Source organism: Micromesistius poutassou (genome assembly GCF_964030765.1).
Source record: "Micromesistius poutassou genome assembly, chromosome: 18".
Taxonomy (NCBI): Eukaryota; Metazoa; Chordata; class Actinopteri; order Gadiformes; family Gadidae; genus Micromesistius; species Micromesistius poutassou.
In genome coordinates this window covers 12538503-12555599 of record NC_140288.1, presented here as the reverse complement: position 1 = coordinate 12555599, position 17097 = coordinate 12538503, and the positions used below count along the sequence as shown (strand labels likewise).

Sequence of the window (17097 nt, the reverse complement as noted above, 5' to 3'; positions counted from 1 at the left end):
AACATGTTTACTATCAAATTATAACCAACAGCCCGTCAAACTCATTCATGGTGGAGAAACACTGATCTTTATCGCATTTGTTCAGAAGAGAGTAGGGCCTGGGTGATGATTAGTTTCATGTGTGGAAACAAAATTACTTTGGTACTTCGTTGAGTTTAGATGCGTTTGTTGAATTCATCAGGGTTATATAACTGATACAATTATATTACGGTAATATCTATTTGTATTCTACCGGTCTTTTGGCGCCCCCTAGTGGCCGCTAGGGATACGGCCACATTTGCCGCCTCGTCAGACAGAGACACACGAAGCAGAGAGTGGTAGAAAACTGTCATTAAAGTGATTTATTATAATGAACAATGAAAACAGCCAACCAGTGCAGTGTCTGTGAGTCTCTGCCCTCCACACAAACTTACACTCACACACAAATAATAATAATAATAATACAAAATAATGACAAAGTCGAAGAGAAAATAAAATGCTACAGTCACGGAAACATTCAGCTTTGCCAACAGAGCGTTTTTGTATTTACAACAATATTCAAAAAATGGGGGCGGGGTGTGGCAACGCGATGTACAAGCATAGAAAAGACAGGAAGCAGATATATACACGTGTTCCTGGGAGAACCTATACATTAAATACACTTTCTACAAAGAACCTCCATATTGAAAAATAAACCGCTAAACGCCGTAGCTATGGTGAGACCGCCCGGATACCTTAGAGGTACAGCACTCGTCTGCACACACACACACACACACACACAACAAGACGTCAAGTAACACACCCTCCACAAGGACAAGACAGTCCTGCGCACACACACACACACACACACACACACACACACACACACACACACACACACACACACACACACACACACACACACACACACACACACACACACACACACACACACACACACACACACACGAAAATACACTCTCTCTCTCGGTGGCTGGCTGAATGTGGGCCGGCGCGACCTGCAGCCAGGTGAAGGAATAATAAAATAACTCTGTGTGAGGAGCAGGCGACAGACGGAAGAGAGGTGACTAGCTAGGGGGGGGGGGGGTAGGCTGGAATGTCCACTGGTAAATAGAAAGTGCCTTACAACAGGAGTCCAACAAGACACGGGGAGGGGCTATAAAAATGAAGAGGCGGCAAAGGAGGCCGTCAAGTCCCGCCTCCTCGCTCATCTTGGTTTCTTTTTTTCTTGACTCTTTTAAAAGACCTGTCTGTCTGACGTCTGTCTGACGTCTGTCCGACGTCCGTCTCCTCAGGTCCCTAGACGTCCCCGGACCGGGTCCCTCGTTTCATGTGTTGACACGTACAAAACATATCTTACAGCTTATGTTACACAAAGGGCCCCTCTCTGTCAGAGTCCTAGGGGCCGGGGGGGGGGGGGGGCGGTCAGTGCCAGCCGCCGCCCAGGTAACCAGGGCTGTGGAAGGGTCCGGCGGAGGCGGGGCCCGCGCGGGGGGGCGGGACCTGGCCCGGCGCAGTCTGTTGGGGAGGGGGAGGGGGCGGCGGCGGGGGGGGCAGTCCTGTCTGCTGGTGGGGGGGCGGGGCCCCGGGGAAGCCGGCCAGGGCGTGGAAGTGGTGCGGAGGCGGCGCCTGCATGGGGGGGGCGGCGGACGAGGGGGCGGGGGGAGGAGGGGGCGGCGGGGGAGGGGTGAGGGAGAGGAGGGTGCCGCCCCCCCCCCCAGCGGTGGGGGGGTGCTGCTGGGCGCCGGGGGCCTGCGGCGGGGGAGGGGGCGGGGGGGCCGACGTCAGCATGAGCTGGTGCTGCGCCAGGGAGGGGGGGGGCTGCATGTTGACGTGCAGCAGGGCGGGGGGGGGGTAGTGCAGGGCGTGGGGCAGAGTCTGCAGGAGGGCGGGCTGCGGGCCGGGGGGGTACCCGGGGAAGGGCCCGGGCGCCGCCGCCGGCCCCGAGGGCTGGCCGGGGAAGTAGGGGCTAGGGGCCGCGGTGGGGGGCCCGGGCGGCGGAGGGGGAGGAGGGGGGGGCGGCGGGGGAGGGGTCCCCTGGGGGCTGTACTGGGCGAAGGGGGCGGGGCCCGGCTGCGTCTGAGGGGGCGGGGCCTGGGGCGGCTGCGCGGAGAAGAGCACCCTCTGCCCGCGGAAAGGCGAGCCCTGCGGGGGGGGCTTGGCGCCCGGGTAGGGGCCCGGCGAGGAGGGCCGCCGGGTGGGCGTCAGCGGGGGGCCCTCCGGACCCTCGTCCTCCCTGCCGGGGCGACCGGGGGAGCAGGGCTGGAGGGAGAGGAGCAGAGGGCAGAGGTCAGAGGTCAGAGGTCAGAGCCGGCAGGGGGCGGGCTCTGTATTGGTGGGTGTGGGTGGCCAGCTCAGGGGGGGCCCTACCGCGGCGGGGGGAGATGGAGCGTCTCTCACGGTAGGACCCTCACCGCCCTCGGCCTCTCCGTCTGGAACGTCAGCATCATCAACATCAACAACAACAACAACGTCAGAACGCGCTGTAGGGGATGTGTGACTAGTGTGTGTCTGCGTGTGCATGCATATGTGTGTCTTTGTGTGCGTGTGTCTGCATGTATGTGGATCATGCGTGTATATGGATCGTGTGTGTGTGTGTGTGTGTGTGTGTGTGTGTGTGTGTGTGTGTGTGTGTGTGTGTGTGTGTGTGTGTGTGTGTGTGTGTGTGTGTGTGTGTGTGTGTGTGTGTGTGTGTGTGTGTGCGTGTGTGTGCGTGTGTGTGCGTGTGTGTGCGTGTGTGTCGTACCGGTGTCCTTGTCCTGGCTCAGCAGCAGGGCGCGCTGGTAGCTCCTCTCTCTGGCCTGCTCCACAGACGTAGAGGAGATCCTGAGGAGAACAGCACCAACTGTTAGAGGCCTGCTCCTGCTGCTTTATCTCCATTACTTTGTTGTCTTATCCATTACTTCTACTGCTCATGAGGTCTATGTCCGTGCGGTTCCCTACAGCTAGGTCAGTCTAGTGTGTGTGTGAGTCAGGAGGGTCTGGGTTTGAGTCCCAGTCTCCCCTGAGTGACCCAGTCTGACCCGGCTCCCTGAGGAGCGGACACATGCTGGCTCTGAGGTGAGTGAGGGGGGGGGTCGTACCATGTGCCCTCCCCCGCCTCCCTCTCCCCCGGCGGGCCCTCCCCCTCCTCCCCCGCGGGGGGCTCCTTCAGAGGGGGGGGCGGGAGGGAGGAGGTCGACGAGGACGAGGAGGAGGAGGAGGAGACGGAGGCCGCGGGGAGCGTGGGCTGAGGAGGAGGAGGAGGCGGCGGCGGGGGCGGGGCTTCGCTGGCGATCTCCGTGGCGACGGGGAACACGTCGGCGACGCCCAGCGGCGCCAGGGAGGAGACGGGGGAGCCGCAGTCCGTCTTGGAGCCGCCGCTGCGCCGTGCCTCGCGCTGCCGCTTCCTGTACTCCAGCAGAGACACCTGAACACACACACACGCCATTGGACACAGTACTATGCTTCCACCAGCAGGGGGCGCTGTGGAGGTGACCACTGCTAGTGGGGCTGCGGTCTGACACATGGTCAACTACCAGTGGTTAACTGGTTATGGTTATGGTTAGGTTGTGTATGAAGGTTTAGAGATGGTTGCGATCACAACTAACACCTAAAGGGTTAGCAGTAGATTTTCAGTTCAGTAAGTCTTTATAGGTCTAGAGATGGTGGCCTGGGTAAAGCGGTTTTGTGGTAAAAGTTTATCTAATCCCTCTTTCACAGGACAACATAACATATGTACCGATACACGTCTTATGTACAATTGACTGAAACCTCTCTTCTGTCTATGTAGTGCACTGATCACCACAGAGGAAGACGTCTCTACGTCTGAGGAGGAGGGGCGCTGGCGTACCTTCTTCTTCTGTGGTGGGTTGAGCGCCGACCCCCCCGGGTCCAGCGCCCCCTCCCCGCTGAGTGAGCGGGAGAAGGCCAGCCCACTCTGCTCCTCGGGCCCGGGGTAGAACAGCTGACCGGGGGCCTCTGCGAAGGCCGTCGGCACGGCGACCGCCCCCACCGCCGCTGCAGCCGCCGCTGCCGCGGGGGCCCCCAACACGGGGGCCCCCACCACGGCGGGGGGCCCCACCACCACCACCGGGACGCCGGCCGCCACGCCCGCCTCGGGCCTGAAGGGGGAGACCAGGGGCTCCAGGGTGTGGGAGGGGGTGAGGTCCCGCAGGTTGGAGTTCACCGGGGAGAAGGTGAGCCCCGGGGGCCCGGCGGGGGGGGGGGCCCTCTCCGGGCTCTTCAGCCAGACGGGGAAGGCGGACGAGGAGGAGGAGGAGGAGGAGGAGGAGGTGGAGGGGGCCTCCGCCACCGTGGAGGAGGGAGGGGGAGGGGCCTCGACGACGACGGCGGCGACGGCGGCGGCGGGCTCCGCGGTGGCCCTGCCGTCCGCCTGGTCCTCCGGGGCCCCGGGGGCCTCCGAGGGCTCCGGGGCCGGGGTCTGGGGGCTGAGGGGCGCCGAGGGCAGGTCCTCCGACGGGGTGTCCGGGACGGGGCCGGCCACGCAGGGAGGGGCCAGCAACGAGGGGGGGCGCTCCGCCTGCAGGGGTCAACAAGAGGTGGGGTCAGATCATACCGGGACACGAACCCACCGGCGACTGACCGGTGCACACGGGCGCCGAGGCTACGAGAAGACGGGACGTCTCACCTCCTGGGCGCTCGGCCTGCGGACGGCCTCCGGCGAGCTCTCTGCCGAAGACTCGCTCTGTGAACAGACGGACCAATCACAGGGTGGCCGGGGCAGGCTGCGGGCGGGGGTGGGGGCGTGTGGGCGGGCGGTCGGCGGACATACCTCCTGCGGGGTGACGAGTGCCTGCGTGGGGGTCCTGGGGAGGGTCTCCGCGGCGGTCTCCTCGGCGCGGGGTCGCGGCGGGGTCGCCAGCAGGGAAGGCGTGAGGCAGGGTTCCGACTGGTCGAAGCGGGTGGGCGTGGCGCAGGGGGAGCCGTAGGGGGTGGAGCTCTCCGAGAGGCAGCAGTCCAGCGGACTCAGGCGCCGCTTCTTCAGAGGAGTCGGCAACTCTGCCGGGGAACACACGGGTCAGACCGCTGGTTCTAGAACTCAGGAACACCAAAGTTCCACAGTTCTAAAGTTCCAAAATATTGGATTTCAAGTGCTAAGTTCAACTCCTTCTAAGGTTCTAAGGTCCACGTTCTGGAGTGGTGTGATCTACAGTTTCGCGGTTCGAGTTCCAATGTTCTTAATTATTAAGTGCTACTCATGAAATACTGCCGCGCCAAAAAGCACCAGACGGAACCCTGTTCCCCCCGAGTGACGTGATGTGTCATGTGATGCGTCATGTGATGCGTCATGTGATGCGTCATGTGATGCGTCATGTGATGCGCACCTGGTAAGCAGCAGCCGCCGTTGTGAGGGAGGGGGCTGTCCGAGTCTCCGTTGATGGGGGGGCTCAGCGGACCCTCAGTGGGCATCATCAGGCCGGGACGTCGTAACGGACTGGTGGAGCCCTCCTCCTCCAGGGCCTGCTTCAGCCAGCGCTGAGGAACAACACAAGGCACAAGGTGAGCTCTCCTCCTCCTCCTCCTCCTCCTCCTCCTCCCCTGGGTAACCACGTGTCTACAAGCACGTCCTCATAGACCTCATTTCCTCCATGAAGCGTCCCATTCATGGAAAGTTATCAGATGGTATTGAATGGCAATAAACTCCCCAATAGTGCACCTTGATGGACAGGGTCACCTCTCGGCAGTGTGCGAAATACCCTTCAATATTCGGGGGGGTCCCCATCTCCTGATTGTTGCGCAATATCGATCTAAATTATTCTTATGCAGTAGGCCTATAGCAGTGGTTCTCAAACGCGAGCGTTCTCTAGCGGTACGAACGCGGAGTATGAACGATTTTTTTTTTTTTTTTTTTAAGTTGAAGCAGAGCTGGGTTCACCGTGTGACACACGCTTTTGCCTGCTTACACACACGCCACACATCCAACAACAATAACAATCCTGATCGCTCCCCGCCCCCCCCCCCAAAAATCCCGATCGCATTGTTGACGGTTCATTTATTAGCCTACATAAATGAACTGGCTACAACAATGAAACAATAAATTATTTACAATGCTCCGAATGAGCACATGTGTGATGGCCGTGCAGTGTTTCCCACACATAGGCCAATGTGTGGCGCTGCCCCACAGATTGAACAACGAGCGCCACAAATTGATTCCGCTTTTCTTATTTATTTTTACTTGAACGCGTTTTTTAAATGTAACTCCGCCAGCCCGTAATCGTGCCCCCGTAATGCTGCCAGTCCGACATGTTCCCATTCCGACAGTCCTGTGCGCGTATGCAAATTAGCCATGTGCGCCAAACAGAAGAAGGGCCCTATCTTGCGCCCGGCGCAATTGACTTTCTACACCGACGCATGTGTCGTTGCTAGTTTGCACCCGGCGCAAAGCTGATTTTCCCCTTTACATCGTCTATCTCCTCATCTCCGAGTGCCACCTTTTTCGATGTGAATCCGAAGTGTGCCAGTGAGATTTTGCTTTCGCTTGTTAGCCATTGTTATTGACGGCCTACGTCATTGCTCTGGGCTCTCGCACATGGCTAATTTGCATACGCGCAGGCGCAGGACTGGTTCAGCTTAATGTTAAACAAATTATTATTATTAACATTTTTGAATTATAAATACTTGACATGGTGATCTCTTAAACACATCATTAGTGACAATAAAATTATTATATCATTTTTTTTAATTTTTTTTTTTACAAGATTGAGACCCCCCCCAGATTTTGCTTTTGAGTCTTTCAGGGGGTCTCAAGGGGTTAATCGGGGGGGTCCGACCCCCCCAAACCCCCCCGTATTTCGCACTATGCCTCTCGGCATGCCTTTGGTTTCACAAAGATCTACGAGATCTACGTTTTTTTTTATGTAATAGCAGCTTTCTGTCCATCAGTGTTCTGAAGTGATTGACAGTTTAGACTTTAGACAGAGAGCTGCTGATGTGGACTCAAGCTGCAACATTGGGGAGGTCATCACCACTCAATAGAATCAGATAAGAGTCTTCATGACTAGGACCAGGGAGGGCGCTCCGAGGTGGGGATGCCAACATCCTCTGAGGGGCCAGAGCCTCGGGGGTCACAACACGCTCATGGGCTATGGGCTGAACCTCCACACAGGGGGTGCTGACGACGGCACCCCAACGGCGGGGGACCCTGTGGGGCTTACCTTCTTGCAGGAGCCGGTGGTGGTGGGGGTCTCGGGCAGCTCACGGGAGCGCCGGCGGCCGGTGGGGACGCCGGGCGTGCCGGGGCTGCGGTTGGCTAGGAAGGGCGAGGAGAAGCGGACGTAGTGTTTGGGGGTGCTGTACACCTGCGGCGAGCACGCCATCCCGGGCAAGGCGTTGAGCTGCGTGGCGAGGACCTCGGGGTCGCTGCTGATGCGGAGGGGCCGCTCGGGGGCCGGCTCGGGGGTCCGGGCCAGACCCCGCTCGGGCTGCTTGTCCCCCACCCAGTCGCTCACAAAGTGCTGCTGAAAGACCAGAGAAAGGCGGGGTTAGGAATGTAGAGGTGGGGTAAGGACTAGTAGAGGTGGTGTCAAGACTTGTAGAGGTGGTGTTAAGACTTGTAGAGGTGTTGTCTAGACTTGTAGAGGGATGGTAAAGATGGTGTTAAGACTTGTAGAGATGATAGAGGTGTTGGTAAGACTTGTAGAGAGATGGTAGAGGTGGTGTTAAGACTTGTAGAGATGGTAGAGGTGGTGTTAAGTCTTGTAGAGAGATGGTAGAGGTGGTGTTAAGACTTGTAGAGATGGTAGAGGTGGTGTTAAGACTTATAGAGATGGTGGAGGTGGTGTTAAGACTTGTAGAGATGGTAGACGTGGTGTTAAGACTTGTAGAGAGATGGTAGAGGTGGTGTTAAGTCTTGTAGAGATGGTAGAGGTGGTGTTAAGACTTGTAGAGAGATGGTTTCGTTCTTTATTTCTTTAACTTACCTTATTGTAATTTAATGTTAGGTGGGCATCCTTTATAAACCCTCTGGTGTTTCTTTTGTCCCACCCGTGCATTTATGTATATCTATGTGTATCTTTTCTTTTTGTGATTTTATTTATCTTGCACAAAGAAATAAAACTAAAAAAGTAGAGGGATGGTAGAGGTGGTGTTAAGACTTGTAGAGTTTATGGAGGTGGTGTTAAGTCTTGTAGAGATGGTAGAGGTGGTGTTAAGACTTGTAGAGATGATGGAGGTGGTGTTAAGACTTGTAGAGATGATGGAGGTGGTGTTAAGACTTGTAGAGTTGGAGTTAAGACTTCAGACTAAACTACGGGCTTTACATCCACACACAGCGCAGCGGAGGCGGAGCCAACCTTTTTAGTTTTGAAGTTCTTGTGGGCGGAGCGGTGGCGTTCGGGGGCGGGGGAGCTGCTGTGGGCGGGGCTAGTGTCGGGCGGCGGGGGGAAGGGGGCGTCGACCTCGGGCTCCAGGTGAGAGAGGGGCGGCTCCTCCCCCTCTGGGGCCTCGCCCCCCAGCGGCTCCCCGAGGCCGTCGGCGGGGGAGCTGGGCGGCACGTCGGAGCAGGCGCTGATGGTGCGCGTCCGGCGCCGCTGCTGGCCGATGTGCGTGCGGTTGCGTGAGAAGCTCTTCCTGTTTCGGTGACCTTTGACCTTGGCGGGCTTCAGGAGCCCCGGCTCCTCTTTGATCTCCAGGAAGGGCTGGGAGCAGACCATTTCGTGCTGCTGCAGATCACAAAGAGGCACAAAGAGAGAGCTCACCCTTTAAGTTCAGTTAGAATAAGATCGGCGATGTTTACACGCACGCAATGAGTCGACGCCAGTTAGATTCTAGGTGTGGGAATCTCTTGGTACCTCACGATTCGATTCAGAGGTCAACGATTCGATTCTAAAATGATTATCGATGCTCATTTTTGTTTTTGAGTTTGCTAATCACTTCCTACTTTTGTGATGATCAAGACAATCAGATAAGAGAACAGTCGGTTCTCTGCACAGAGAGCCAGAAAGGAGAGTTTCCGGTAGCGCTCTGCAGCAGGCGAACAAATTTAATAATGAAATATATATATATAATAATAATAATAATAATAATAATTCAGATTATTAACTTATCTCAACTTATCCCACCCCTATTCGATTCTGGCTAATCGCTTCTACTGCAGTTTTGTAAATTGTTGTAGTTTTCTCTTTAAAATTATTTGAATATTCTGTAAATCTGTTGCTGTGACACCTAAATCACAGGTCTGGCATTAATAAAGTCCCATCTTTATTAATCCATCTCCATCCTCTTAACGAGGCTGGAGTTCACCTCCCGATGCCCCGTTCTGTTCTTCCTCCATTAGGGGGGGCTTCAGTTCTCTACAGAGCGGGGGGGGGGGGTTGACGCGAGTCACCTGCATGACGGACGGGGAGTCGGCGGTCTCGGGCGTGGCGGGGGGCTCCTCCTTGATGCCTTGACCCCCCATCTCCGACTTGGTGCCCCCGATCCTCTCTAGGGCCTGCTCTCGCCGCTTCTCCCTCTTCTCCATGCGGGCGAAGGCCTGGAGGATGGCCTCCATCTTCCTCTCCTCCCGGGTCTGCGCGGGGGGGGGGGGGGGGGGGGGGGACAGAGTCGTGAGCCCACTGACTTTGACACCAGAAGAAAGACACTCGGCCGACAGCAGCAGACCTCAGGCAGAGCGCCGAGGGAGGAGACACACACATCAAATGAGGAAACTACGGCGCAGAGCCAAATGAAGAATAACAATAGCCGCAGCAAGGGAAGAACAAAAACAAAGGGTCAAAGGTGACAAGAGGTCGGGGTATGTGTGCATGAGGGTGAGATGCTTACCCTGCTGAAGCACGGGCTGGTGGTGTGTGACGTGTGTGCGTGTCTGTGGTGTTTGTAACGCAAAACAGGAAGGCAAGGAGCGGGCTAAACAGCCTCTTCCGAATAACATCCAACCCAACATCCCCCAACACAGTCCCAGGAGGGGTTAGGAGTGACCTGCCAACACCAGGGCTTATCATTGGACGGGCATGACAGACATGAGGCATTACATCACAGGGACGGCGGTGCCAGTGGGCAGGGCTGGTCATGGCTCCCCGGTGTGGGGCAGTGGGGGGCCGGGGGCTGCCCGGGTTGGCGGCTGGGTGGAATGGGGTCGGCCTCATGTGTTCATCATAGTTTACCTCCTTTGGTCGCCCTCCCTTCCAGCTGGGGGCGGGCCCGACGGCCAGGTGGGACTGCTCCAGGGGGCAGGCCTGGATGGTTCAACGAAGAGATAGCCCAGTTTAGAGACACACCCGCACACACACGCGGGCCGGGCGTCGCTAGGAACACGTGCATCGGGCCGGGGTTAGGAGGCGTCTCGGCACCGCGGGCCACCAGGCCGTCAGAGACTGAGGCTTCCTCTTTAAACGCGCGTCAAACGAGGCTGAGCTGGGTCTGAACATGCAGAACTGAACTGTTCCGAGGGTGAAACACGGCCCTGTTTACCCTTTAGCACGTCCCTCTACCCCTCTGTCTAACATCCTGGACATCTCTCTGTTCACGCGACTGAGACGACCCGTTACACCGAGCAGATAATAACACAGGGCGTTCAGGGATTGGCAGCGGGAACGCCACGGTAACGGCCGCTTTTCGGACCAATCCTGGCGCTCGTTAGGGCAGAAAATCCAACAAGAAGTATCCCCGCTAAACACCGTCAACCAACCACCGTCCGTCATCACTTTAAAGACACCCGATCAGGGTTGAGACACCAACACACATCCCTTGGCACGGAAAAACCCATCTTAGAAAACACTTGTGGATGGAGCGGATACCGAAGTCTAGCTTGGGAAGGAGGCGATCCTATTGGGCCGAGTGCCATTGGGGAGACTATCGGAGTGGATAGCCAATATAACCGTGGCAACCGGACTCCGTCCTCTGCTGCCCCTTTCCCCCCTGCCGTCCGGCATTCCATTGGTCCATCAGGAGAGCTGTATGCCGGCCAATGATGCGTCAGTGTTTCACACCTCGCGGCTCTATCGGGTGACCGGAGCTCACTGCGGTGTCGTCGTCACTGTGTGCGTATGTACGTGTACAGTATGAGTGTTCAGTGTGTGTGTGTGTGTGTGTGTGTGCATTATGAGTGTTCAATGCGTGTGTGTGTGCATTATGAGTGTTCAATGTGTGTGTGCATTATGAGTGTGTGTGTGTGTGTGTGTGTGTGTGTGTGTGTGTGTGTGTGTGTGTGTGTGTGTGTGTGTGTGTGTGTGTGTGTGTGTGCATGCATGTGCGTGTGTGTGTGTGTGTGTGTGCATTATGAGTGTTCAATGTATGTGTACTGTATGAGTGTTCAATGTGTTTGTAAGTGTACAGTATGTTGTGAGCCCACATCTCTTTGGGAGGTACGGCTCAGAGGCAGGGTGAAGTGTACGGAGTGTAGTGGTGAGGGGAGGAGATACCAGCACTAACTGGGGGCCATTTGCAGCTCCCAGCAGGACTGAAGGGCAGAGCTACAGCAGGACAGCAGCGGAGTTGTTTGGCAAACGGGTTCTGGTTCTACTGGGGGACATGGTAAGGCGCTGAGCGGTTCTGGGCCATTTTGTCCAAGGGAGGAAATGTTTAAAAAAAAGAAATATATATATATATATATATAAAAAAAGCCAACCAGTTCATCTGTCATGTGCTTGTCTCCATGGTTACCACTATTCTATGGATTCCACAGGTGGCCTCCAGTAGGAGGGAGGGGCCCAGTGCAGGCTGTTGGGAGGGATGTAGGCACGCAGCACCGAGGTGGAGCTGGCGGGAGAGGCGTGGCGGCAGCAGGGCGTAGCACTAGCAGAGGAAGGGAGGTGAGGGCTCTGGCGGAGGTGAGGGGGAGGGGGCCTCATCTAAGACGACAGCAGGCACAGCCACAGTGCATGGCAGGGCAAAGGCTGGGGCCGCGAGAGCTGGGGTCCCAGAATGCGCGGCGTAAACAAGAACAGCAAAAAACAAACAACTACTGAGAACGACGGAGCTGCAGCCCACCTAGTCTCTGGCACTTACCATCTTCCTCCTCCTCTCTGCCAACTGCTCCTCTGACTCCATCTCTACTTCATTGCTAACGGAGGTTTTGTCTTCTAGATCCTCATATAACTCAGGGTCCTGGAAGGGGAGGGCAGAGGGCCAGAGCTTTAGCGGGGGCTCAACCAGTCTGGCTACAGACTAGAGGAGAGAGAGAGAGGGAGGGAGAGAGAGAAAGAGAGAGAGAGAGAGGAGGAGAGGAAGAGAGGAGTGCTCTGTTGAGGGGGTCAGGAGGAGGCTGGGGGGCTGGACCACTGGCCGAGTGATATACTGATCTGACCTTTGACACTAGTGGACCAACTAAGCACCCGACTATAAACGTTATAAATCACGCCCGGACCGTCCTAGCCGATGTGCTTTACCAGCCTGTTATATAATATATATTGATGTGTGTACTTTAACATGTCTTTGTGAGTCCCCTTCATAGACAAAGGTGTGTTGAGTGTGTTTGTGTGTGTGAGAGAGAGAGAGTGTGCTGTAGGACTATCATATGTTGAGCAGTAAGGGGAACAGATGAAGCCCGTTCTATTGACCATGGACGGGCTCCCCGCTGCTAGGTCAGAGAGGGCTACACTGATGTGATGTGAGACAGTGGTGTAATGGGTGAGGATGGAGGAGGATGAGAATGGGGGAGGAGCAGGGGGGGAGGGGGGAACTGAAAAGACACAGCAATGAAAGGCTCCTACACATCAACACATCATGCAGAGAAAACAACAACAACAACAACAACACTACAAGAACGAGACATGCCTAGAGTTACCATGGTTACACGCTAGTACACAATACAGACAGAATGGTGTCAAGGTAACTCAGTGAGGGGGGTAAAACAGGAAAGGGGGGCGTGTCTGGAGCGTGGCCCAGGAAGGGGGGAGGGGCCGTACCTGGTTGTTGGATATGGAGAGGCGGAGCGGCGAGAGTTTCCTCTGCTTGCTGCCGTCGCTGACCCCCACGCCGCCGCAGCCCAGCGCCTTCACCTTGCCCTCGCCGTCCAGCCCCAGGTTCTGGTTCTGGCTCAGGTCCTCCCGCGCCGGGTCCTTGTCCTTGCGGCCCCCGGCCCGCCGCCGGCTCCCTGAGCCCAGGTTCTCAATGGGCTCCAGGTTATGCTTCAGCACCGGACACTCAGGGTTCCCCTTCACACACGCACAGTCCACCTTGTACTTACTGAGAGAGGGGAGAGAGGAGACACAGAGCAGGGGGTGAGGAGGAGGAGGAGGAGGAGGAGGAGGCATAGAGCAGGGGGTGAGGAGGAGGAGGAAGTAGAGGAGGAGAAACGGAGCAGGTGGTGAAGAGGAGGAGACAAGAGCAGGTGGTGAGGAGGTGGAGGATGGACGGTAAGTAGGAGACAGGAAGGATAATAAGAGGAGACAGGATGGATAGGCGACAGGGAGGGAGGATGATAGGCGATAGGAAGGATGATAGGAGACAGAGAGAATGGCGATGAGACAGGGAGGATGGGTGAGGAGACAGGATGGATAGGAGACAGGACGGATAGACCATCCCATCCTGCAGCGGTGAATCTGTCCTCACCAGCTGCTGTAGTCGAAGTCAAAGCCGATGGTGATCTCGGTGCCCTTGCCGATTGGCCGCAGAGAGTAGATGTACAGGTGCAGCATGCCATCCTCGATCACATGACGCACCTGAGGAAAATCACAGCAAAACATAACACTGTGTTAAACGCTCTCCCGTTACTGCACAAGACCAGAGCCAGTGAGCGGTCAGAGGTTGATGCTCCGGGGTGGTCAGCCCTCCTACCTCAGCATTTGGGGTACACGACCGCCGGATGAAGCGCGCCTCGTTGCCGAAGCTGCGGGCGTCAACGCACATCTCCAGCCCGTCGAACTTGGAGTAGAACAACACGAAGGGGTACGGCCTGCAACGCACACAGAGACACAAGCATTAACCATCTCATCCACCAGAGCAGCAGAACACAGCGGGTCCATGCCGTTATGTGGTGGTTGGGTGAATCACTCTTGTTTTGTATGATATTGTGATATAGTATGATAACATGTGTTTAACACATGGATGTTAATTCTGCCCTTTCCCTGCTTTAGCTCGTTGAAGGGTGACCGTTAATATCCAATGTTATTCAAACGGGTTCTCATCTACATGTTGTGGTTGGATAAGGCGTTCCTGTCATCCTGTCATCTCATCTACGGGAACCCGGTTACAATAGCGACATGCAAAACGAGATAATGACATGATCATGTGTAATCCTTATTTTATCATTCTATTCAAAATAGAGTAGTATTTATTTAGTATTGACCAGGCCCATGGGAGTAGAGTACTCTTGGAGAACAGAGTGACCCCTGACCTCTTGAAGAAGTACCCGTTGGCCTCAAACTGCTGGCGCAGCATGAACCTCCCGCGGTACTCGATGATGAGGGAGTCCGGCGCCAGGTCCCTCACTGCCTTCAGGATCTTCTTGTTCTTCTGCACCTGGCTCTGCAGGGAGAGATGTCATGTGGTGATAAACATGACATGCGGTGATACACATGACATGTGCTTATATACATGACATGTGGTGATATACATGACATGTGGTGATATACATGACATTTGGTGATACACATGACATTTGGTGATACACATGACATGCAGTGAAATACATGACATGTGCTTATATACATGACATGTGATGATAAACATGACATGTGCTTATATACATGACATGCAGTGATATACATGACATGTGCTTATATACATGACATGTGGTGATATACATGACATGTGCTTATATACATGACATGTGGTGATAGACATGACATGTGGTGATATACATGACATGTGGTGATATACATGACATGTGCTTATATACATGACATGTGGTGATATACATGACATGTGGTGATATACATGACATGTGGTGATATACATGACATGTGCTTATATACATGACATGTGGTGATAGACATGACATGTGGTGATATACATGACATGTGGTGATATACATGACATGTGCTTATATACATGACATGTGCTTATATACATGACATGTGGTGATATACATGACCTGTGGTGATATACATGACCTGTGGTGATATACATGACATGCGGTGATATACATGACATGCGGTGATATACATGACATGTGGTGATATACATGACATGTGGTGATATACATGACATGTGCTTATATACATGACATGTGGTGATAGACATGACATGTGGTGATATACATGACATGTGGTGATATACATGACATGTGCTTATATACATGACATGTGGTGATATACATGACATGTGGTGATATACATGACATGTGGTGATATACATGACATGTGCTTATATACATGACATGTGGTGATAGACATGACATGTGGTGATATACATGACATGTGGTGATATACATGACATGTGCTTATATACATGACATGTGGTGATATACATGACCTGTGGTGATATACATGACCTGTGGTGATATACATGACATGCGGTGATATACATGACATGTGCTTATATACATGACATGTGCTTATATACATGACATGTGGTGATATACATGACATGTGGTGATATACATGACATGCGGTGATATACATGACATGCGGTGATATACATGACATGCGGTGATATACATGACATGTGCTTATATACATGACATGTGGTGATAGACATGACATGTGGTGATATACATGACATGTGGTGATATACATGACATGTGCTTATATACATGACATGTGGTGATATACATGACATGTGGTGATATACATGACATGTGGTGATATACATGACCTGTGGTGATATACATGACATGCGGTGAGATACATGACATGTGGTGATATACATGACAACCTGCGGTGATACACGTGACGCTGCCCTCACCTCCACAGGGGGCTTGAAGGAGGCCGGGTGCGTGTTGTAGGCCAGGCTCTTGCCGTCGCCCTGCTCCTTGACCCTGAGCAGCACCTGGACGTCCTCGCTGTACTGGTTGCTGCTGGCCTCCTCGTAGCGCTCCATCCAGGCCTTGATCTTGTTCTCCCACAGCGAGGGGGGCTCCGACAGCTCCAGCTCGGGGGAGGTGCCGCCCTGCGCGGGGTCAAAGGTCGGCTGTTGAAGGGGTGAGGGGTGTAAACGGTGAACGAGACAGAAAGTACGGGAGCACACTGTCGCCGGCTGCCTTCATAATGAGCTATGCGACCAGGGCTTTCCGGGTGTGGTAAATAAGGAGTGAATGTTGACGTATGTTGATGGTTTGAATAAAGGGCATTTCAAACTTTTCTGTTGTCATTTACCTTTACTCTGGAAGATTTTCTGGAGCCTTCACGGAAAGCCTGCGAGTGAAAAAAAAAAAAAAAAAGGAAAGACGACAAATTAGTTTACGACGAGTTCCCTGGCACGCGATTGGTCAAAGAGCCCCGTCAGTCAGAGGAGAGATGGGCGGACCTTCTTGGCCCGAGCCGAGGCGGCGGGCGGCTCCTTGTCGCCGCTCCTCTTGCGCTTCTTGTCGATCTGCTTGTTGCCAAGGCGCCCGGTCGTCAGGGTGATGGAGGTGGGCGTGTGCTGAAAGGCCGAGTAGAGCTCCAGCGGCACCTCGTCGCCGCTCTCCGTGGCGCTGGTGTCCCCATCTAGATCAAGATACACTCCTAATCAATCAGCCAGCATTAATCACCGTGGGTCACAGGACAACTCAAGAGCATCACAGGTCTAGCATGGATAGTTACATGTAAATAGATGGCATATACTAATGAGTCTAAAACAATTAAAGTCAATCAAAACAACGTATAACCATTAATTGCTTATATGCATGTTTCAGCTGAAATATTTCTGCAGTTTGAGGGACAATATATAAATCCACAGATTCCCTGATATGAACTGCTCATCTATGAAGAGAAGGTGAAATTGCTTTACAGTCCTAGCCGTCCATAAAACATACATGGCAGTAGCAGCAGAATATGTGTGTCAGTTACTAATCAGTTCAGAGCCCATTTTGCAGCCTTGTTTTCCTGGTATATAAGCTGCAGTCTGTCCGCTGACCAGCAGGTGTCAGAGTGGGTTAAGGTGGAGGGTGACGGGGGCGTGGCCAGCAGCCTGACTACATCACGCTCTAATCATTAACAAACTGCTCTTTTACTGCAGTAGGAGTGTAAAAGCAGAACTGAGAACCCACTCACACTATGAGCAGTTATCACTGCTCTCAAAAAATTACTGTTT

At 54.4% G+C, this 17097-nt stretch overlaps 1 protein-coding gene across 11 annotated transcripts in view; it reads right to left on the bottom strand.

The window, feature by feature from the left end:
- Positions 1-327: 327 nt before the first annotated feature.
- kmt2e (lysine (K)-specific methyltransferase 2E) overlaps positions 328-17097 on the bottom strand; it is a 33918-nt gene continuing 17148 nt past the window's right edge. For 4 of the 11 annotated variants that reach the window (XM_084482821.1, XM_084482818.1, XM_084482822.1 and 1 more), the window contains 20 exons: positions 16330-16529; positions 16179-16217; positions 15769-15993; positions 14258-14388; positions 13699-13816; positions 13474-13583; positions 12828-13107; positions 11929-12027; positions 10086-10157; positions 9308-9490; positions 8274-8642; positions 7137-7439; positions 5307-5457; positions 4754-4980; positions 4610-4666; positions 3812-4501; positions 3063-3388; positions 2726-2805; positions 2350-2411; positions 328-2241 (listed from right to left, as the gene is read on the bottom strand). In XM_084482821.1, the coding sequence (XP_084338947.1) occupies positions 1405-2241; positions 2350-2411; positions 2726-2805; positions 3063-3388; positions 3812-4501; positions 4610-4666; positions 4754-4980; positions 5307-5457; positions 7137-7439; positions 8274-8642; positions 9308-9490; positions 10086-10157; positions 11929-12027; positions 12828-13107; positions 13474-13583; positions 13699-13816; positions 14258-14388; positions 15769-15993; positions 16179-16217; positions 16330-16529 (4559 nt within the window). In that variant the 3' untranslated portion in view covers positions 328-1404. The remainder of the gene's footprint in view (positions 2242-2349; positions 2412-2725; positions 2806-3062; positions 3389-3811; positions 4502-4609; positions 4667-4753; positions 4981-5306; positions 5458-7136; positions 7440-8273; positions 8643-9307; positions 9491-10085; positions 10158-11928; positions 12028-12827; positions 13108-13473; positions 13584-13698; positions 13817-14257; positions 14389-15768; positions 15994-16178; positions 16218-16329; positions 16530-17097) is intronic. The other 7 variants (XM_084482823.1, XM_084482824.1, XM_084482826.1 and 4 more) reach the window with 7 other exon arrangements.